This window comes from Propithecus coquereli, unplaced genomic scaffold (assembly GCF_000956105.1).
Source record: "Propithecus coquereli isolate 6110/MARCELLA unplaced genomic scaffold, Pcoq_1.0 Scaffold3, whole genome shotgun sequence".
Taxonomy (NCBI): domain Eukaryota; kingdom Metazoa; phylum Chordata; class Mammalia; order Primates; family Indriidae; genus Propithecus; species Propithecus coquereli.
The window spans coordinates 3,384,484-3,402,285 of record NW_012148618.1 but is presented as its reverse complement, the minus strand read 5'-3'; the positions used below and the strand labels follow the sequence as shown (position 1 = coordinate 3,402,285).

The following is a 17,802-nucleotide window of genomic DNA, read 5'->3' as shown; positions in this document are numbered from 1 at the left end:
AAATATATTATTTGAATTGGCAAAAGGGATTTTGCAGATAAAATTAAGGTTGCAAATTAGCTGGCCTTACAATAGGGAGATTATCCAGTATTATCAGGGTAAGCTCAATATAACCACAAGAGTAGAAGAAGGATTTTGTAGATACCAAAAAACTAATTCTAAAGTTTATTTGGGATGGCGAAAGGTCTAAAATAGCCAACACAATACCAAAGAAAAAGAACAGAGTTGGAAGAGTCACACTGCTTGACTTCAAGGCTTACTATAAATTTTCATTAATTAAGACAGCACGGCATTGGTGAAAGAATAGACACACTAATCAGTGTAACAGAAAACACAGGGTAAAAATAGACCCATAGAAATACAATCAATAATTTTCAGCAAAGAGCAAGGGCAGTTTAATGAAGAATGGATGGTATTTGCAACAAGTAGATCATAGACTTAAAAATAAAATGCAAAACTATAAATTCTAGAGAAAATGTAGGATAAAATCTTGGTGACCTCAGATTTGGTGATGATTTCTTAGATGCAACACCAAAAACATGATTCATGAAAGAAAAAAATTGATAAGTATGACTTTACTAAAATTAAAAACCACTGTGCTGTGGGGAAAAAAACAGTTAAGAGGATAAAAAAAATAAGGCATAGACCAGGACAATAATATCTGCAAAACACACATCTAATAAAGAATTTTGATCTGAAATACACACAGAAATGCTTAAAACATAGCAATAAGAAAACAAAAAATCCAATTTAAAATGGACAAAAGATAAGAATGACACCTCACCAAAGAAGCTAAACATGTGGCAAATAGACATATGAAAATATATTCAAAATCATTTGTTATTAAAGAATTTCAAAATTAAAGCAACAAAGAGATGCCACTGAATACCCATTAGAAGAGCTAACATTCAAAAAACTGACATACCAAGTGTTGTTATGGCGATGGAGCAATAAGAACACTCATTCATTACTTGTGGGAATGCAAATGGTGCATTCACTTTGAAAGTCAATTTGAAAGTTTCTTACAAAGCTAAGTAAAAAATGAAGAGGAGGGAACATTTCCATACTCATTTCATGAGGCCTATATTACCCTGATACCAAAACTACAGAAGGATGCTAAAAGAAAAGTACAAGTTAATATCCCTCATAAACATAGATGTAAAAATACTAGAAAACTTACTTCAACAGCACGTTAAAAGGATCATCTACCATAATCAGTTGCAAGAATGGTTGAACATATACAAATCAATAAATGGATACACCATATTAGCAGAATGAAGGACTGAAACCATATGACCATCTCAGTAGATGTAGAAAAGACATTTGACAAAATTCAACATTCTTTCATGATAAAACTTTCAACAAATTAGGTATAGAAGGAATGTAACTCAATACAGTATAGGCTGTATACAACAAGCCCATAGCTAACATATTCAATGGTGAAAAGTTGAAATCTTTTCCTCTAAGGTCAAAAACAAGACAGCAATACCCATTTCCACTCCTTCCATTCAATGTAGTACTGGAAGTCCTAGCCCAAGCAAATAGGCAAGAAAAAGAAATAAAAGGCATCAAAATTGAAAAAGAAGAAGTAAAATTCTCTGTTTGCAGGTGACATAATCTTATATATAGAAAATCCTAAAGACTTCATCAAAAAACTTTTAGAACAAACAAATTACAGTTTCAAGTTACAAAATCAACAGTCAAAACTCAGTAGTATTTCTATACACTAACAATAAACTATCTGAAAGTGAAGTCAAGAAAACAATTGATTTATAATAACTACAAAAAGACAAAATAGAGGCTGGGTATGGTGGCTCACTCCTGTAATCCTAGCACTCTGGGAGGCTGAGGTGGGAGGATTGCTTGAGCACAGGAGTTCGAAACCAGCCTGAGCAAGAGCGAGACCCTGTCTCTACTAAAAAAATTGAAAGAAATTAGCTGAACAACTAAAAATATATAGAAAAAATTAGCCGGGCATGGTGGTGCATGCCTGTAGTCCCAGCTACTTGGGAGGCTGAGGCAGAAGGATTGCTTGAGCCCAGGAGTTTGAGGTTGCTGTGAGCTAAGCTGACGCCACAGCACTCTAGCCTGGGCAACAGAGACTCTGTCTCAAAAAAAAAAGAAGATAAAATAGAGCCCATCAATGATCCTGCACATATGTGGTCAACTAATGAGTGATGAGGGTGCCAATAGTGTACATGGAGAAAGAAATTTCTCTTCAAAAATGGTGTTGGAAAAAGTGGATATCCACAAGCAAAAGAAAGAATTTGGACTCTTGTCTTATGGCTATACTAAAGTTAACTTGAAATGAATTAAAGCTTTAAATTTAAGATGTGAAACTTTAAAACTACCAGAAGAAAACATAAGAAAAAAGCTCCTTCACAATAGCAATCATCTTTTGGCTATTTGACTACATCAAATTAAAAAAAATCTTTGCAGAGCAAAGGAAAAAAATCAACCAAACCAAAAAGCAACCTACTGAACGGGAGATAATATTAGTAAATTCTGATAGGGAGTTAAAGTCCACAATATATAAGAATCTATACAATGCAATAGCAAAAATAAAAAAAAATAAAAAGATATATAACCTGATTAAAAAATTGGCAAAGATTTAAACAGTTATATTCCCAAAGAAGATATAGAAATGGCCAAGAGGTATATGAAAAGGTGTTCAACATCACTGATCATCAGGGAAAGGTAACCAAATCACAATGAGATATTACCTCACATCTATTAGAATGGCTATTATGAAAAATACAAAAGAAAACAATGTTGGTGAGGGTGGAGAAAGGACTCTTGTACACTGTTAGTGGGAATGTAAATTGATACAGACATTACGGAAAACGATATGGAAGTTTCTCAAAAAATGAAAACCAAAGCTACCATGTGACCCAGCAATTCCACTAGTGGGTTTATATGCAAAAGGAAATGAAATCAGTATCTCTAAGAGATATCTACACCACCCTGTTCACTGCAGCATTGACTATTCCCAATAGTCAAGATATGGAAACAATCTAAGTGTACACTGGTGAATGACTGGATAAAGAAATCATGGTACATATATGCAACGGAATATTATTCAGCCATAAGAAAGAAAAACATTCTGCCATTTGTAACAATGTAGATGAATCTAAGAGGACATTACGGTAAGTGAAATAAGCCAGACAAAGAAAGAGAAATACTACATGATCTCACTTAGATGTGGAATCTGTAAAAAATAAATTCATAAAAGCAGAGAGTAGAATGTTGGTTGTCAGTGGGTTGGGAAAAATTGGGGGGATGTTGGTCAAAGGGTACAAATGTTCAGTTATAAGATGAACAAGTTATGAGTATCCAATGTGCAACACAGGTGGTGATGGATGAGTTAATTAATTTGATTGTAGTTAATCATTATATAATGTATACATATATCAAATTATCATGTTGTACACCTTGAATATATCCAATCTTTATTTGCCAATTAAATATTTATAAATTTAAAACTGCAAAAGAAACAAATCATTTGCATTTCTATGCAATAACAAAGAACTATCTGAAAGGGAAATTAAGAAATGAATTCCATTTCCAATAGAATCAAAAGGAATAAAATATTTAGGAGTAAACTTAACCAAAGAGGTGAAAGGACTTGTACACTGAAAACTATAAAACATTGATGAAAAACATTAAAACAGATGCAAATAATCAAAAGACTTTCTATGTTAATGGACTAAAATAATTAATATTTTTAAAATGTCCATCTACCCCAAACAATCTATAGATTCAATGTAATCCCTATTGAAATCCCAAGGGCATTTTTCAAAGAAATAGAAAAATTCTAAAATTTATGTGGAGCCATAAAAAATTCATGAGGTAACATGTAGAGGAAGAAGGGTGTCAAAAAGGTTTTATTGAAGATGAAAAAAATGTGGTTATATGCAGAAGAGGAGAAAACCCAATAGTAAAGATAAAATTAATAGTGTACAAGAGGGAAAGGAGAGTTACCAGAACAAACACCTGCAGTAGGAAGGAGGGGATGGAATTTGTTGCACAGTTGGAGGGGTTGATTTTTGTAGGATAAATATCAGGTCACCCAGTCTTAGGAAGAACTAAAGGAAACTTGGTCACAGATGCAGGTGTATAAGTAGTTGTAGTGGTAGGAGATTAAGGAATTTTCTGCTCCTTTTCTCAGTGAACCAGGAAGTAAGACAATAAACTGAGAGTGAGAATGGGGAAGGATTGAGGATTGAGACCACTTTTTCTATAGTCTGAATATTTTTACCATGTACCTGATTTATATTCATAAATATTTTAAACTTTAATTACTATAAAAAGTATTTTAAAAATTTAAACTAATCTAGACCCCCTTTGCATTTAAGGTTCCAGATATGTTTTGGGTGTTGCCCACTAAATGTACTCATGTGAGATTTGAACTTGGATTAAGTTAATGAGGCAGAGAGGCAGTAGTAGGAAAAAGTGTTTAACTAGGGGAGACTTGATAGGTAAACAAGGATTTGGGATCATGATTTTGATACCAGGAACACAGCTAAATTGGTAGTATTTTTCAGAAAACAGACGGCTAAGGACAACTCTCTTGACAACCTAGGTTTCCTGTGTTATTCTGGGAGTCATATCTTGATGCCCAGCCTATAGTCTGCTTTTCAACTATTTTGTGAGCAACTAATACCCTATATTAAATGTTTTATTTAAAACATGTTTTGTTTAAAATAACTAGAATGTTTTTTGCTCTCTGACACAGATCCTGATTGGGCTACCAAAGGACTTTTAACATTACAGTCAGAGTAAAATCAATTCGTGATAAGATCAAACATACAACTAGACATCATAAAAATTTGCTAAGAATTACCATGAAGCTCTAGAAGAAAGTAAAATGTTCTCATGACCTTTTCCAATGAAAATAATTAGCTTTCTTTTGCCTCTCTCTGCCTAATTATGGAAGAAAAATTGGGAATTTAATGCCTGTCGAAATATACTTAGAAGTATAATATTTCCTCTTAATGATATTTTTCAACTCTTTGATATTTGTGTAGACTCTTGAGTTAACAGCCTTAGGTAATTTATGAACCTGCAGTAGAGAAGTCTTAAGCTTAAAACTTTAGAATGGTTTCTTATTGTAATTGCAATAAAATTAAAATTCTTTATAGTTATTTTGTAGACCATATATGTTTTAGACCCTGCCACTAACTCCAACTTTAAGTCTAATCATTTTCACATTCACTGGGTATATTTAAACTAATCTGGACTTGGCTGTATTCTGCAAATATCAAGTTCATTATTATCTTTGAATTTGTGTACTATCCATTCCCTCTGCCTAGAATGCTCTGTCACCAGATGTTTATATGCTTGGCTCCTTCAGTTTATCCAGATAGCCAAAATGTCAGCTCATCAAGAAAGCCTTGCCAATGACTAAAAGTAAATTGGTTACGCCCAACCAAGAGTCACGATTTTTTACATCACTTTCCCTTTTAGTTTTTTTCAGATCAATACCTCTTCCTGAAATCATGTTATTTATTTCCAATCTTAATGGCTGTTTATTTCTACTAGATTGTATTAATAGCTCCAGGATAGCAGTGATTTTTATCTGTCTCATTAACAACTCTTTCTCTGATGCCTGACAAATGAGAGGTGCTCAATAAATGCTGTATTTCAGAAATAAATAGATCAATTTCAGACGAAACTTCACAGCCTTGATTTTCTTTTTCCTTTTTTCTCCTTTTTTCAGGCCATGTGCTGATTAAACAACTTCTTTATGGAAGCTTTTACTTCCTGGTTGCGAAGGGTGTAAATCACAGGGTTCAATAAAGGAAAGATCACTGTGTGGAAGAAAGAAACCACCTTGTCAGCTGGGAAAGCCCTGAATGGGCGAGTGTAGATAAAGATGCCAGGCCCAAACATAAGGAATATAACAATGATATGGGTGGTGCATGTGGACATGGCCTTGTTCTTCCCCTCAGAAGAAGACCCTCGTACTCGACAGAGAATGACTGCATAGGAGGCCAGAAGCCCCAGGAAGCACAGGAGGGTCATCAGGCCACTGTTGAAGACCATCAAAAGCTCCACCACAAAAGTGTCAGTGCAGGCCAACTTGATGACCTGTGGGACATCACAGAAGAAGTTATCCAGCTGGTTTGGGCCACAGAAAGGCAAGCGGAGGATGAGGGCCACCTGCATAATGGAGTGGACAAAGCCCCCAAGCCATGGAGCTAAGAGCATTGCATAGCAGGCTCTGGGGTTCATGACAATGGAATAGTGCAAAGGCCTGCAGATGGCGATGTAGCGGTCAAAGGCCATCACCACAAGGAGCAATTCTTCCCCTCCTCCAAGGAAGTGCAAGAAAAAGAGCTGAGTGATGCAGCCTCTGTAGGAGATTACCTTCTTTTCAGACAGGAAGTCCACCAGCATCCTGGGAGCCACAATGAAGGAGTAGGATGCATCCAGGAAGGCCAAGTTGCCCAGGAAGAGATAGAGGGGAGCTGTGAGCCCTGGGTCTGACCTTATGGTGAGGATGATGAGAAAATTTCCAGGGAGGATGATGAGGTAGAAAAGTAAGATCAGCACAAAGACCAGGAGCTGAATATCTCGAGACTGGGTGAGACCAAGGAGGATGAATTCTGTCACCACTGTGTTGTTCTCCCTGTCCATCTCCCTGGCCTGCACATCAAAAAGTAGAGTTTATTGCTATTGCTCTGTCTTCCATCTAGATCCCAGTTCTTCTCCAGTGAAAAAGTATTTCACACTCAATCATGTCAGCTAAAAACAACATTTCTCAACCCACTCCTATCCTGGGTAAACTCTATTCCCTTCATTTCTCGAAATTTAAAATGAAAAACAAAAGTACAATGCTATTCTCTAAGGTACATTCTTATTCCCATTAAACCATGCGCTTCCACAGAACTGTTCTCCACTTTAGGAATCTGGCATCCTCCACTTTGCGATTCTTACATTATTTAAGTCATATGAGAAGTTTCCTAATGGACATACAATCTAGCTATTAAGGTCTTTGAGATTTTGTGGCTATACTGTGCTTGAAGTTAGCTCTTTTCTTGGGATTAGACCTTTTTCCTTCTCATCCACACAACCTCAAAATTTTATTAGGTATTCTCTTCCTTCAGTTTCTGTGGAATTCCCAGTTCCTAGCTGGTACCTCTCTTGCTCTGATTAATTTGCAGCTGATTGTACTCCCTCTGCTCTGATATCCTTGTATACACCAACCCCCAACTGTTCACCAGGATCCCAAGCAATAGCTCTACTTCTCACCCAACATAAAAATAGTGCCCCAGCTGTAACCCTGGTTGATCACCACTCCTCAGCAGGTGGCCACTCCACACCTGCCTCATGTAACTTTATTAGCACGATTACAATTTCAAATACTAATGCAATAACAACACATTTCTTTCCATGTTCCCAGTGTGATACCCAAAGGAGAGTCTTTCAACAAACAATATGCTGCAATATAAAAGTTGCAAGTATAAAATTTAAAAATTTAATTATCTCAATTCATAAAATCATAGCATAGAACAACTGTAAGTAACCATAGGTACTGCAGTCTAACTCCTTCATTTCAAAGGGGAGAAAACAAAAGCTACTGTGGTTATGTTACTTAAGTTTAGAATGAGATTTATATTTTGTTCTGATTGATAAGTAGTACAATAATGTAAGTGTGTACTAATCAGTTTAAATAAAGAAATTTTTAATCATGGCTTTAATTAATTAATGCTTCTTTTCATGTACTTGAATAATTAAAAATAATATACTAGCCTAAAATTACTCCTGTACTGGGTTGAAATTTGGACATTCAATCCTATCTAAATAAACAAAAATATTGTGTATAGTGGGTACAATTCAGATTTAAAACCCAGTCTGTTTAGTGGGTATGCTCATGTCAGAAGGTACACATGATGATTCCATTCAGATCTGAAAAGAAGATAGTAATTTATATATATTTAGTGGAGATATATCATTATATATACCACTGCATTTCATTTTTTTCAAAATTTTACTTTTTAATATTTATAATGCATAATATATTAGTAAAGATTTTACTTTTTAATATTTATAATGTATGAGTATATCATATATACATATATATACTTTATAAATATACATGCATGTATTTAAGGTCCATACTCAAAAATATTTTATTAAGGGGAATAAAATTTTTTTAAAGTTTGAAAATTGATGGCCTACAATGAAATATAAAATGTAATATACAGCAATATTCCTCGTACTATTTAACTAAATAGCGCACCTGCTTTAAGTGAGTGCTGCAGAATATGAGGTGCAGAGAAGGGAAAATCTTTGACAGAAAGTGCTACTGGGGCAGTACCTAGAAAAGAAAGACAGGAAGAGAGAGGGACGAGGGAAAGAAGGAAAACGAGAGAAATAAAGAAAAACAAACAAACAGATAGCAAATCTATATAGTGGCTTCTTAGGGTACGTATTTCAAGAAACATTAAAACTATCTGCTTTCTGTATCCTTAAGCTGAAGAGAGTGGTTAATGGAGATTTCCAGGTGTTACTAGAAGCCACGGGTAGAATTCATGAAAGTCATACTTCAACACATCAGGATATGTATGTAAACAAATACCAAGTAAGAGGAGGGGCTGTTCTTGCTGTCTCAGGGTGACAGAGGCAGAAGAAAATCACTGTATCAATGCACCTGGCAATTCAAACCTGTGTTGCTCAAGGGTCAACTATACTTACTCTTAAGTTTTATGCATACCACATGCTCACACAGAGTGATTTCTTGATGTGTTAGTATTTAACAATATCTCTGAGATGGAGAATTTCTGAAGGTCTTTGAGACTGAAACTCTGCCCGTTTCCTATCCTCACTCCTGCTTTTCCACTGCTACTTGACAGATGAGATTCTGTAGTACCTGACATCTTTGATACCCTTGCTTCCCTGTCCCATTCCCGTCTCTGAATCTTCTCTATTTTCTCTAAATGGTAGTTGTCATAGACCCAGAGACTATGCGTCAGATGAGCATTCCTCTAGGCAAAATGAAATAAGCTTCTACCAAAAATAAATTCAGAAATTATGGCCCTCATGTGAGTAAAGCATTCTACTTTAGCCAAATTAGTGGGGAAAGTGCTGTCAGAAGAAGCTGAAACAGAAATCCAAATCCTCCTCACTGTATCTCTAATCCTCCTTGCCATTTCAACTCAGTCAGAAATCCATCTAACTCTGGTCATGACACACTACAGGGGAAGGGAAGATGAAGGAGGAGGGCTCACCACAGTCTTAAGGTGGAGACACACGAACATCTTCAGGCAACACAGTGTGTGCACGCCTGGAGTCCAAACCATGGTCAGATCACCTCCTGCAGGCAGGTGTGTAGAGATCCAAGGTGCTTACTCCCCTATCTCTCTTTGAAACAGTTCCTCATGCTTCCTTTCTTATTTTTCCTTTTTTCCCCCTTTCTTTGCTTTTTCATTCATCAGCAATTTATTTTCTTAATCTTTCTTCTAAGTTTGATTGTGATTTCTTTTCCCATATTAATTTACCTTCCTTTTTCCCTTTCATTTTCTTTCTGTGCCTAATTGCTTCTCTTTAGAGCTTGTCTTTTATAATTTTCTCCTTTTTTCCATGTTTTTTCTCCCTGAAATTTTTACCACTACACTTTTTCCTTTATGTTCATTCTTACTCCACTATACCCCATGCCTGCCTTGCTAATACTTCTAAAAACGAAAACAAAAAACCTGATCGTTGTTTCCTTTTCCAACAAAATTGAGCAATGTGTGGGCTGCCCACCATCTTTCATTCTAAATATTTGATCTAAAAAATAAAAATGTATAATTCACTTCAGTACTAACCATTTACTTTTAAATGGTATTTTTCTTGGAATTTGCCAAATCTGAGACACTCTTCAATTCCTTCTCATTCCATTATAAATACTTGTTTTTGTTTGTAAGTAAACCTGATAAAATGTGATGATTCACCTTTTTAAATCTCATTAGTATTCTATGAACTCAAGTAAAATCTTAACTCTCCAGATGACTGAATGGACCTCCTCTTGGCCTTGTGGACCCCAGAAATGCTCTAAAGCTGAGTTGTTGGCCATGAGAAAAGAGATCAGATATGCTTCAGTCATGCCCCCTTCTCTTCTTGGAGGTATCCTCTGTAACTCATTAACAGTCCTAAGTCTACACAAGACAGCTTAAACCACACCTGCAGACCACCAATGTAGTAAACAGATCACTTGAGTTTCAGTGGCTTGTCTCTGATTAACAGACATCCTTATCTTAGGTTAAAACATTCCAAGCCTTTAGACAAAACTTCATTTCCTTAACCAATTACAAATCAAAAACAGTTAACACCCACCTATAACCTATAAGCTTCTCCCCCTGCTTAGAAATATGCCACCTTTTGGGCCAAACCAATACTAATGTATGCCCTCCACATATCGATTTAGAGTCTCACATATAATTCCTGTCTCCATGAATGTATAAAACCAAATTGTAACCCAGACACCAGGGGCATATTTTCTCAGGATCTCTTGAGGCCATGTGCTCCAAGCCAGTCATACACATTTGGCTCAGAATAAACCTCTTTAAATAATTTTACAGAGTTTGGGTCTTTTTCTGTTAACAATTCTAATGAAATTAATGTATTTACCAAAGATTCCAAAAACAGAGGTGTAATGTCTGTCACCATTCTGACTGAAGTTTGTAAGATATTTAAGTATAGAATAATAAGCTTTACATGTCCTAAAAAATGTGAATCAGACTGAAGAACATAATCAAATATTTAATTAATACTGATGCTGACGATGGATGCATAAACCACTAAAAAGCTTATAATATTCAGCCAGAAAATTCCTTCATCAATAAAATGGAATGTCCACATTAAATGACTTCTAAATTCCCTTTAAATGCCAGCTTTTTAAGCAATGTGATAACATAGAGAGATCCCTGGTTTGGAAATCATTTATCTGACTCTCATGCCTTGAATTGGCAATTCAGCTATGGTGTGACTCTGAGAAAGTCACTTAGCTTTCAGAAGCCTGAGTTTTCATCTATCAAATAGAATAACGTATTAACTATTTCAATCTGGCGGGGGTAACATGGGGATCAAATGAGGTAATGATGGTATTAATGTGTAATTCATTCAAGTATGTTTAAACCAAAGTTAACTCTGACAATATTTAGATCTTAGGAGGTAGCTCTACTGAATGGACACAATGCCACTAGATCTTTTGTCAGTGTCTTTGGGTAAACCCTGAGGTGATGGTGGGTGCATAAATCTGAGTAATAGAATAGATCATGGAGGTTCAGTGAAGCCATCATATAAAATCACAAATGCGTCCAGTGGTTTATATAGCAAGCTTTTCTCAGTTTCACAATGTTCTTTCTGTCAAAGTCTTATGGATGAATGAGAGAAACATAGGCAACAGAAGAAACTCTCATACCTGCTGAGTGTGGAAATGAAGAGGTCAAGGAGTTATCTTCTGCAAAATCATAAAATCTGTTAAGTTTTTCTCTGGAGCCCTAAGCCTGGCCTTTCTGCATCTTCCTTCTTTTTCCCTGTACTTTATAAGGAAAATAATACATAGTGGTCATTTGTATGTTCCTTGGTTTATAACACCGGATGTCAACTCTCCCAAGGAGATGGAAAATTCACTTAACTATAATAACAGAATTAAAGGTTTTTTCTACCATTAAAGCAATTCTAAGCATCAAAAGGAGATGAAGATCTGTTGGGGGAGATGGTAGCTAGTGCTCCACTGCTGAACTTAGACCTTAACCTTTGGCAATTCCTGCAGGTACTCTGACCTCTATTCCCCTGCAATCCAAGGTAACAGATGAACTAGTAGAATAGTTGCAATATTTTTCTATTTTCCCCTTTTTCTTGTTTCTTGTAAATATAAAGATACTCCAGAAATTTGAGATCCAGGATTTTATGCTATTTGCACAAAGTAGCCATCCTCTCCTTCCTGATGAGAGGGTAACTGACCATTGCCATTGTTTATAAATATTTGTTGTCACATAGGGAACTTCAGAGTATGAAAACTACTCTCTTTATGTTGTATTGCAGAAAGTGCTTTTGGGATTTGATACTACCACAACCACGAATGCTTCCAAAGGGAGTTATTAAATTAACTATATTAGCTATTAACTGAATTTGACAAAGGAAAATACCTGAGCTTTGTAAGAACTAATTTTTACATAAAACGTATACCACATAACACCACACTGGGTTAATTCCAAGTTCTAAAACCCAATCCTATCAGTGAACAAAATAGAACCCTTCCTATTTGGAAGCATACTTATTAATTCAAAAGTAAACAGAATGTTGGGAGAAGTTGATTTCCATCTTATAATATAATTCATAAAGAGAAATAAAATAAATTATTAGAGATTACCGAAATATATCAAGAAAGAAGGAAAAGCCAGGATGAGGCAAAAAATATGAGCAGACTACCAAATTTTTAAGTAAAGCCTTCATCAATATTATTTATTCTTCCTGTTGCCTCGGTTCCAATATGGTTCGACGTGACAGCTACTAATCCTGCCTTGTTTAAAATTTGGTATTTTGTTCCTCAGGGATTTTTAAATTAATTTTGATTTTTTATATGGAAGAAATGAAGTACATATAGTTTAGAAAGGAAAAAAGAATTAACATAATGTCTTCCAGGTTCATCTATATTCTCACAAATGTCAAGATTCTCTTCTTTTTTATGGCTCGATAGTATATTATCGTGTCTATACCACATTGTCTTTAGCCATTCACCCATCGGTGGACACTTAAGTTGCTTCCATATCTTAGCTATTGTGATGAATGGCTAAAGACAATGTGGTATAGACACAATAACATTGGAATTCCATAAAAAGAGGAGAGAGAGAATGGGACAGAGAGATGTCTAAAGAAATACCTGCCAAGGATTTCTAACATTTCATAAAAACATCAACCCACATATCCATACCAGCAATATAAATACACATAATACCACAGATATAATTGTACTAGTGTAACAGCACTAATAAAAGATGAAAAAATAATTTTAAGATCAGCTAGAGCAAAAAGATCAGAGACACTACAATAAAAATGATGGCTGACGAAAGTTAGAAACAACGGAAACCATCATGAAATTGCATTTTCAAATCTTAAAGAAAAATAACAAACTTTCATGCTAGAATTCTATATTCAGTGAAAGTAAACTTCAAAAATAAAGGTACAATGGACATTCTCTCCTCTTTTTATGGAATTCCAATTACATATATATTTAACTATTTGATATTTCCCTAAAGAATATTTACACTGTTCATATTTTTAAATCTTTTCTCTCTCTGTCCTTTATTTGGTTATTTCTATGGACTTAACTTCACACTCTTTAGTCATTTTATTACCAGTGTCCAAAATGCTGTTCAGTTCATCTAAGTAATTTCTTCTGATTTTAAATATTGTTGCTTTAGTTCTAGAATATCCATTATATTTAGTTTGTTCTGTCTCCTAATAGTTTTATCTTATCAATTTATATGTGTCACTTATTCAATATATTCATAATAGTTTTCTAAAGTTCTTTTCTGATAATGTTTTTAGATGACTCAACTCTTATTTTTTATTAATACTACTCTTTTTTGACTTTTCTTTCTCTAAATTTTTTTGTCATGTCTTCTAGTTTTTTTTCACATCCTTAATACTTTGTATAAAAACTTCAGTGAAAGAGGCAGAATAATGTTTAATTTTATTTTGTTTAATTTTTCAGTGAGTTAAATCCTTTAACTCTATCTAGAAGTTAAAATAAAGATCTAATCATTCAGATTTCTCCAAAGGTCCACTTGAATTAGGGCTTGTAGTTATCTTTATTTAGATTGTATTTATCTTTGGTTAGTCTAAACCTCAACATCTGGCATCACCGTCACTAGGGAACTGATTATATTTGATCTTCCCCATATTTGAGCTAGAAGGATTGAGCTAGAATATTGAGTCACAGTTTAGACAGTTTTCTTTCCCTTTGGATTCAAGTCTATAGCCATTAACATCCAAGTATTGCAATAATAACTAAGACTGTGAAAATTCCCTCTGACCTTCATTTCTTCCTTCACTGCTCCTTTTCTGGGAAAATTATTGGCATAGGTATTAATGGGGAGAGGAGGGAAGAGATTTCTAAAAGTGAGGTATTTGTTTTTCCTTTGGAGCTTTTGCAGATTGTAATCTGTCTACATTCCACGTATCATTCAAAGCTAAGCTTTTTTCCCCCTCATCTCTACAAAATATCCCAATCTATGTTACAATCCCTCCTCCACCTGCCCAGATCAGATGAGGCACTTTCGCACAGGTAGGGAAGCTGCCACATACATCGCTGCTCGTGTATAAAAACGTTGCCCTTTCTAGTCTCAAGAGAATAAGGCTTTATTGCTTCTTCTGCTCTTTCGATAGCCTTCTAGAAAAGAGTAATTTTTATTCTGTACTTTTATTTGGTTGATAGGACATAAACAACATTTCTTCTAAATGCTAACCAGAATCAGTGGTTTTTATTCATGTGGTTTATTTTTGAGGATAAAGTTCCTTTTATATTTATAAACCTTTCCATCTTTTCCTTTGTTAATTGCCTATTAGACTCCATTGATTATATTTCCTTCCAGTATGTAATTATTTAATATTTATTTCTGAAAATTATTTATGTATTAAGTTAAATAACCTTTTATCATGTAGATTTTACATTTACATTTACATGTACAATTTCCTTAGTTAATAACTTTTTATTTTAGTTTTTATGCATGAATGCTCTCGTACAATCCTAGAGTAAGGAGAGAACATGCAATTCAATTTTCATTCAAACCTCTATAATTGTTCAGAAAATAATCTGCACAAACATATTTAATAGGCATATTTTCAACACGCTTCTCCCTTTTGCCTGCACATATATTTGATAATTTTTATATGTCAAATATAACTGTGATTTTCTTTCCATTCTCCAGTTCCTACGTCACAGACCTTTCTCACCTCCAAGATTGTAAAACTTTTATCCTATATTTTACCACCACTTTCTCATTATTTTGTTTTGTTTTCTGAAGATACTGTCAACATATAAACAGGTTTGGCTAGATCTCTGCAACTAGCATTCCATATTCTCTCAAATGTACTCATGTAAAACTTGAATTTTGAAAAAAAGTAATTGGAGAGAGAAATAATAATATGAGAGGCACTCTCTATCATTCTCTTCATCCCAGACCATGGCTAACTTATGTGTTCCTTGAGTCAAGACCTGGGAAAGTGATTTTTGGTCCTCCCGGTCTCCTGGTTAGTGCAGGGATAGGTCACGTAGCAGGGTAGTTCTACAATGTTTTTCTAGCAATTATTTCTGTATTCTGAGTATAGAGAATGGTCTTCTATCTTTGAAAAGATTTTACAAGTACCTAGTTTCTCACATTAAACCTATCATGTGTAAAATAACTTGAGTGATTTATGTAATCTACAACCCAATCTGCAGTACTAAATATCTAATAATAATCACAAAGCTCTGAAAAGAAACCAAATGAAATAATTTTATGACATTTTTCCATGAAACCAGTTAGCTCACTTTCTTATTCGTCTACCGAAGTGTTTTGGGGAGCATGTGTGTGTGTGTGTGTGTGTGTGTGTGTGTGTGTGTGTGGAGAGAGAGACAGACAGACAGACTTTTCAAAATATACTTGCAATGGAACATTTGGATTCGATGTTTTACAGTTTATTAATCTCTGCCTAGAATTTTGATGATGTTGCCCTAACCCACAGAAGAAAAAATTATAGATTAGTCACTCCCTTACTTAAAATATTAAAATATATTTTACTGTAATTGAAATATAATAAAGATCCTTATCTCAAACTAAAAGTCCTTAGTGAACTGACCATAACAGATACAAAAAATTTAACCCCTAAATCTCTTGCATTTACTCACTGTATCCCAACCACTCTAAGATTTCTTTTATAATCTTTAAATATAAAAGATTAACTTCTCATTATGCATAAATCTTCCTCCATTGCCTGCAATAGTACCTGAATAATGGGAAGTACTCAATGAAAAACAGTATTTGTTAAATGAATGAATAAATTCCAGCCAGAATTCTCCTTCTCAATTTCTCATTACAAAATCCATTCAACAGACCACATGCCGACTCAATAACCTCTTCATGGAAGTTTTCACTTCTTGGTTTCGAAGGGTGTAAATCACAGGGTTCATCAATGGAAAGATCACTGTGTGGAAGAAAGAAACCACCTTGTCAGCTGGTAAGGCCCTGAAGGGGCGAGTGTAGATGAAGATGGCAGGTCCAAACATAAGAAGAATAATAATGACATGAGTGGTGCATGTGGACACGGCCTTGTTCCTCCCTTCAGAAGCTGACCTATGAACATGGCAGAGAATGACTGCATAGGAGGCCAGAAGACCCAGGAAGCACAGGAGGGTCATCAGGCCACTGTTGAAGACCATCAAAAGCTCCACCACAAAAGTGTCAGTGCAGGCCAACTTGATGACCTGTGGGACATCACAGAAGAAGTTATCCAGCTGGTTTGGGCCACAGAAAGGCAAGCGGAGGATGAGGGCCACCTGGATAATGGAGTGGACAAAGCCCCCAAGCCATGGAGCCAAGAGCATTGCATAGCAGGCTCTGGGGTTCATGACAGTGGAATAGTGCAAAGGCCTGCAGATGGCGATGTAGCGGTCAAAGGCCATCACCACAAGGAGCAATTCCTCCCCTCCTCCAAGGAAGTGCAAGAAAAAGAGCTGAGTGATGCAGTCTCTGTAGGAGATTACCTTCTTCTCAGAGAGGAAGTCCACCAGCATCCTGGGAGCCACAATGAAGGAGTAGGATGCATCCAGGAAGGCCAAGTTGCCCAGGAAGAGATAAAGCGGAGCTGTGAGCCCTGGGTCTGACCTTATGGTGAGGATGATGAGAAAATTTCCAGGGAGGATGATGAGGTAGAAAAGTAAGATCAGCACAAAGACCAGGAGCTGAAAATCTCGAGACTGGGTGAGACCAAGGAGGATGAATTCTGTCACCACTGTGTTGTTCTCAATCTCCATCTCTTACAGAGTATCAGGGAACAGTGAGTTTCTTTCTGTCTCTTTCATCTAGATCACAGTTCTTGAACTGAAAGCGAGATATGCCACATTTATATTATAGCATCTCTCTCCACAACCTAAGAAATATCTTCTACTTTTTATGCTTCTACATTTCAAAAGTGGCAATTGAAGCCAGTCTTTCTCCTGTCTCAGTCCTGTGCTTCCATTTAACTTTTCTGTCATGTGGGACTCTGGGATGCCACTGCCCTGGATTTGTTCCTGATGTGCATGAGGGATATGAAATTTTTTCTAACTGAAAAAATTTAACCCCAGTTATCAAAGTTTTCAGGGCTTTTTGGAATAGGGGATGGGATGGGATTGACAGCAAAGAGGAATAACAGCACTTTGTAAGGTGACAGAAATGTTCCACTTTTTATTATAATTGTTTTATGTGTCTTTATTTGCCAAAATATATTGAACAATTGGACTATACAGCAATTGGTACAATTTATTATATGTAAATAATACCTTAGAAATATTGATCTAAGTAATTCTTGAAAAAACTGTACTTACTAGAAATATTTCTATTTTTTTATAGAACATCAACCCATCAACCTGGTCTAAATGAAAGACTCTTGGTCACTCTGGAGAAAACAAATCTGAGGCTTATCTGGGTAGTGGTTTCCAAATTGAGAATGTGCTAACTCTAGAGAGGCTATAGATAATAATTTCTTGGTATCAAAGCAGCAATACTAGAATTTCTGTCCACATATAAATGTATCCCATTCTTCGAACTTCTATTTTTGAATGTTTTATAG

General features: G+C 35.4%; 2 protein-coding genes across 2 annotated transcripts; both read right to left on the bottom strand.

The window, feature by feature from the left end:
- Positions 1–5,714: 5,714 nt before the first annotated feature.
- Positions 5,715–11,593, bottom strand: LOC105814309 (olfactory receptor 4N2). Its single transcript, XM_012649236.1, has 2 exons — positions 11,408–11,593; positions 5,715–6,648 (listed from the first exon to the last, which is right to left on the bottom strand). The coding sequence occupies exon 2, from the start codon at positions 6,637–6,639 to the stop codon at positions 5,716–5,718; it is 924 nt and encodes a 307-aa protein (XP_012504690.1). The 5' UTR covers positions 6,640–6,648; positions 11,408–11,593; the 3' UTR covers position 5,715.
- Positions 11,594–15,911: 4,318 nt separating this feature from the next.
- Positions 15,912–17,005, bottom strand: LOC105814308 (olfactory receptor 4N4). Its single transcript, XM_012649235.1, has one exon. The coding sequence runs from the start codon at positions 17,003–17,005 to the stop codon at positions 16,079–16,081; it is 927 nt and encodes a 308-aa protein (XP_012504689.1). The 3' UTR covers positions 15,912–16,078.
- Positions 17,006–17,802: the final 797 nt, after the last annotated feature.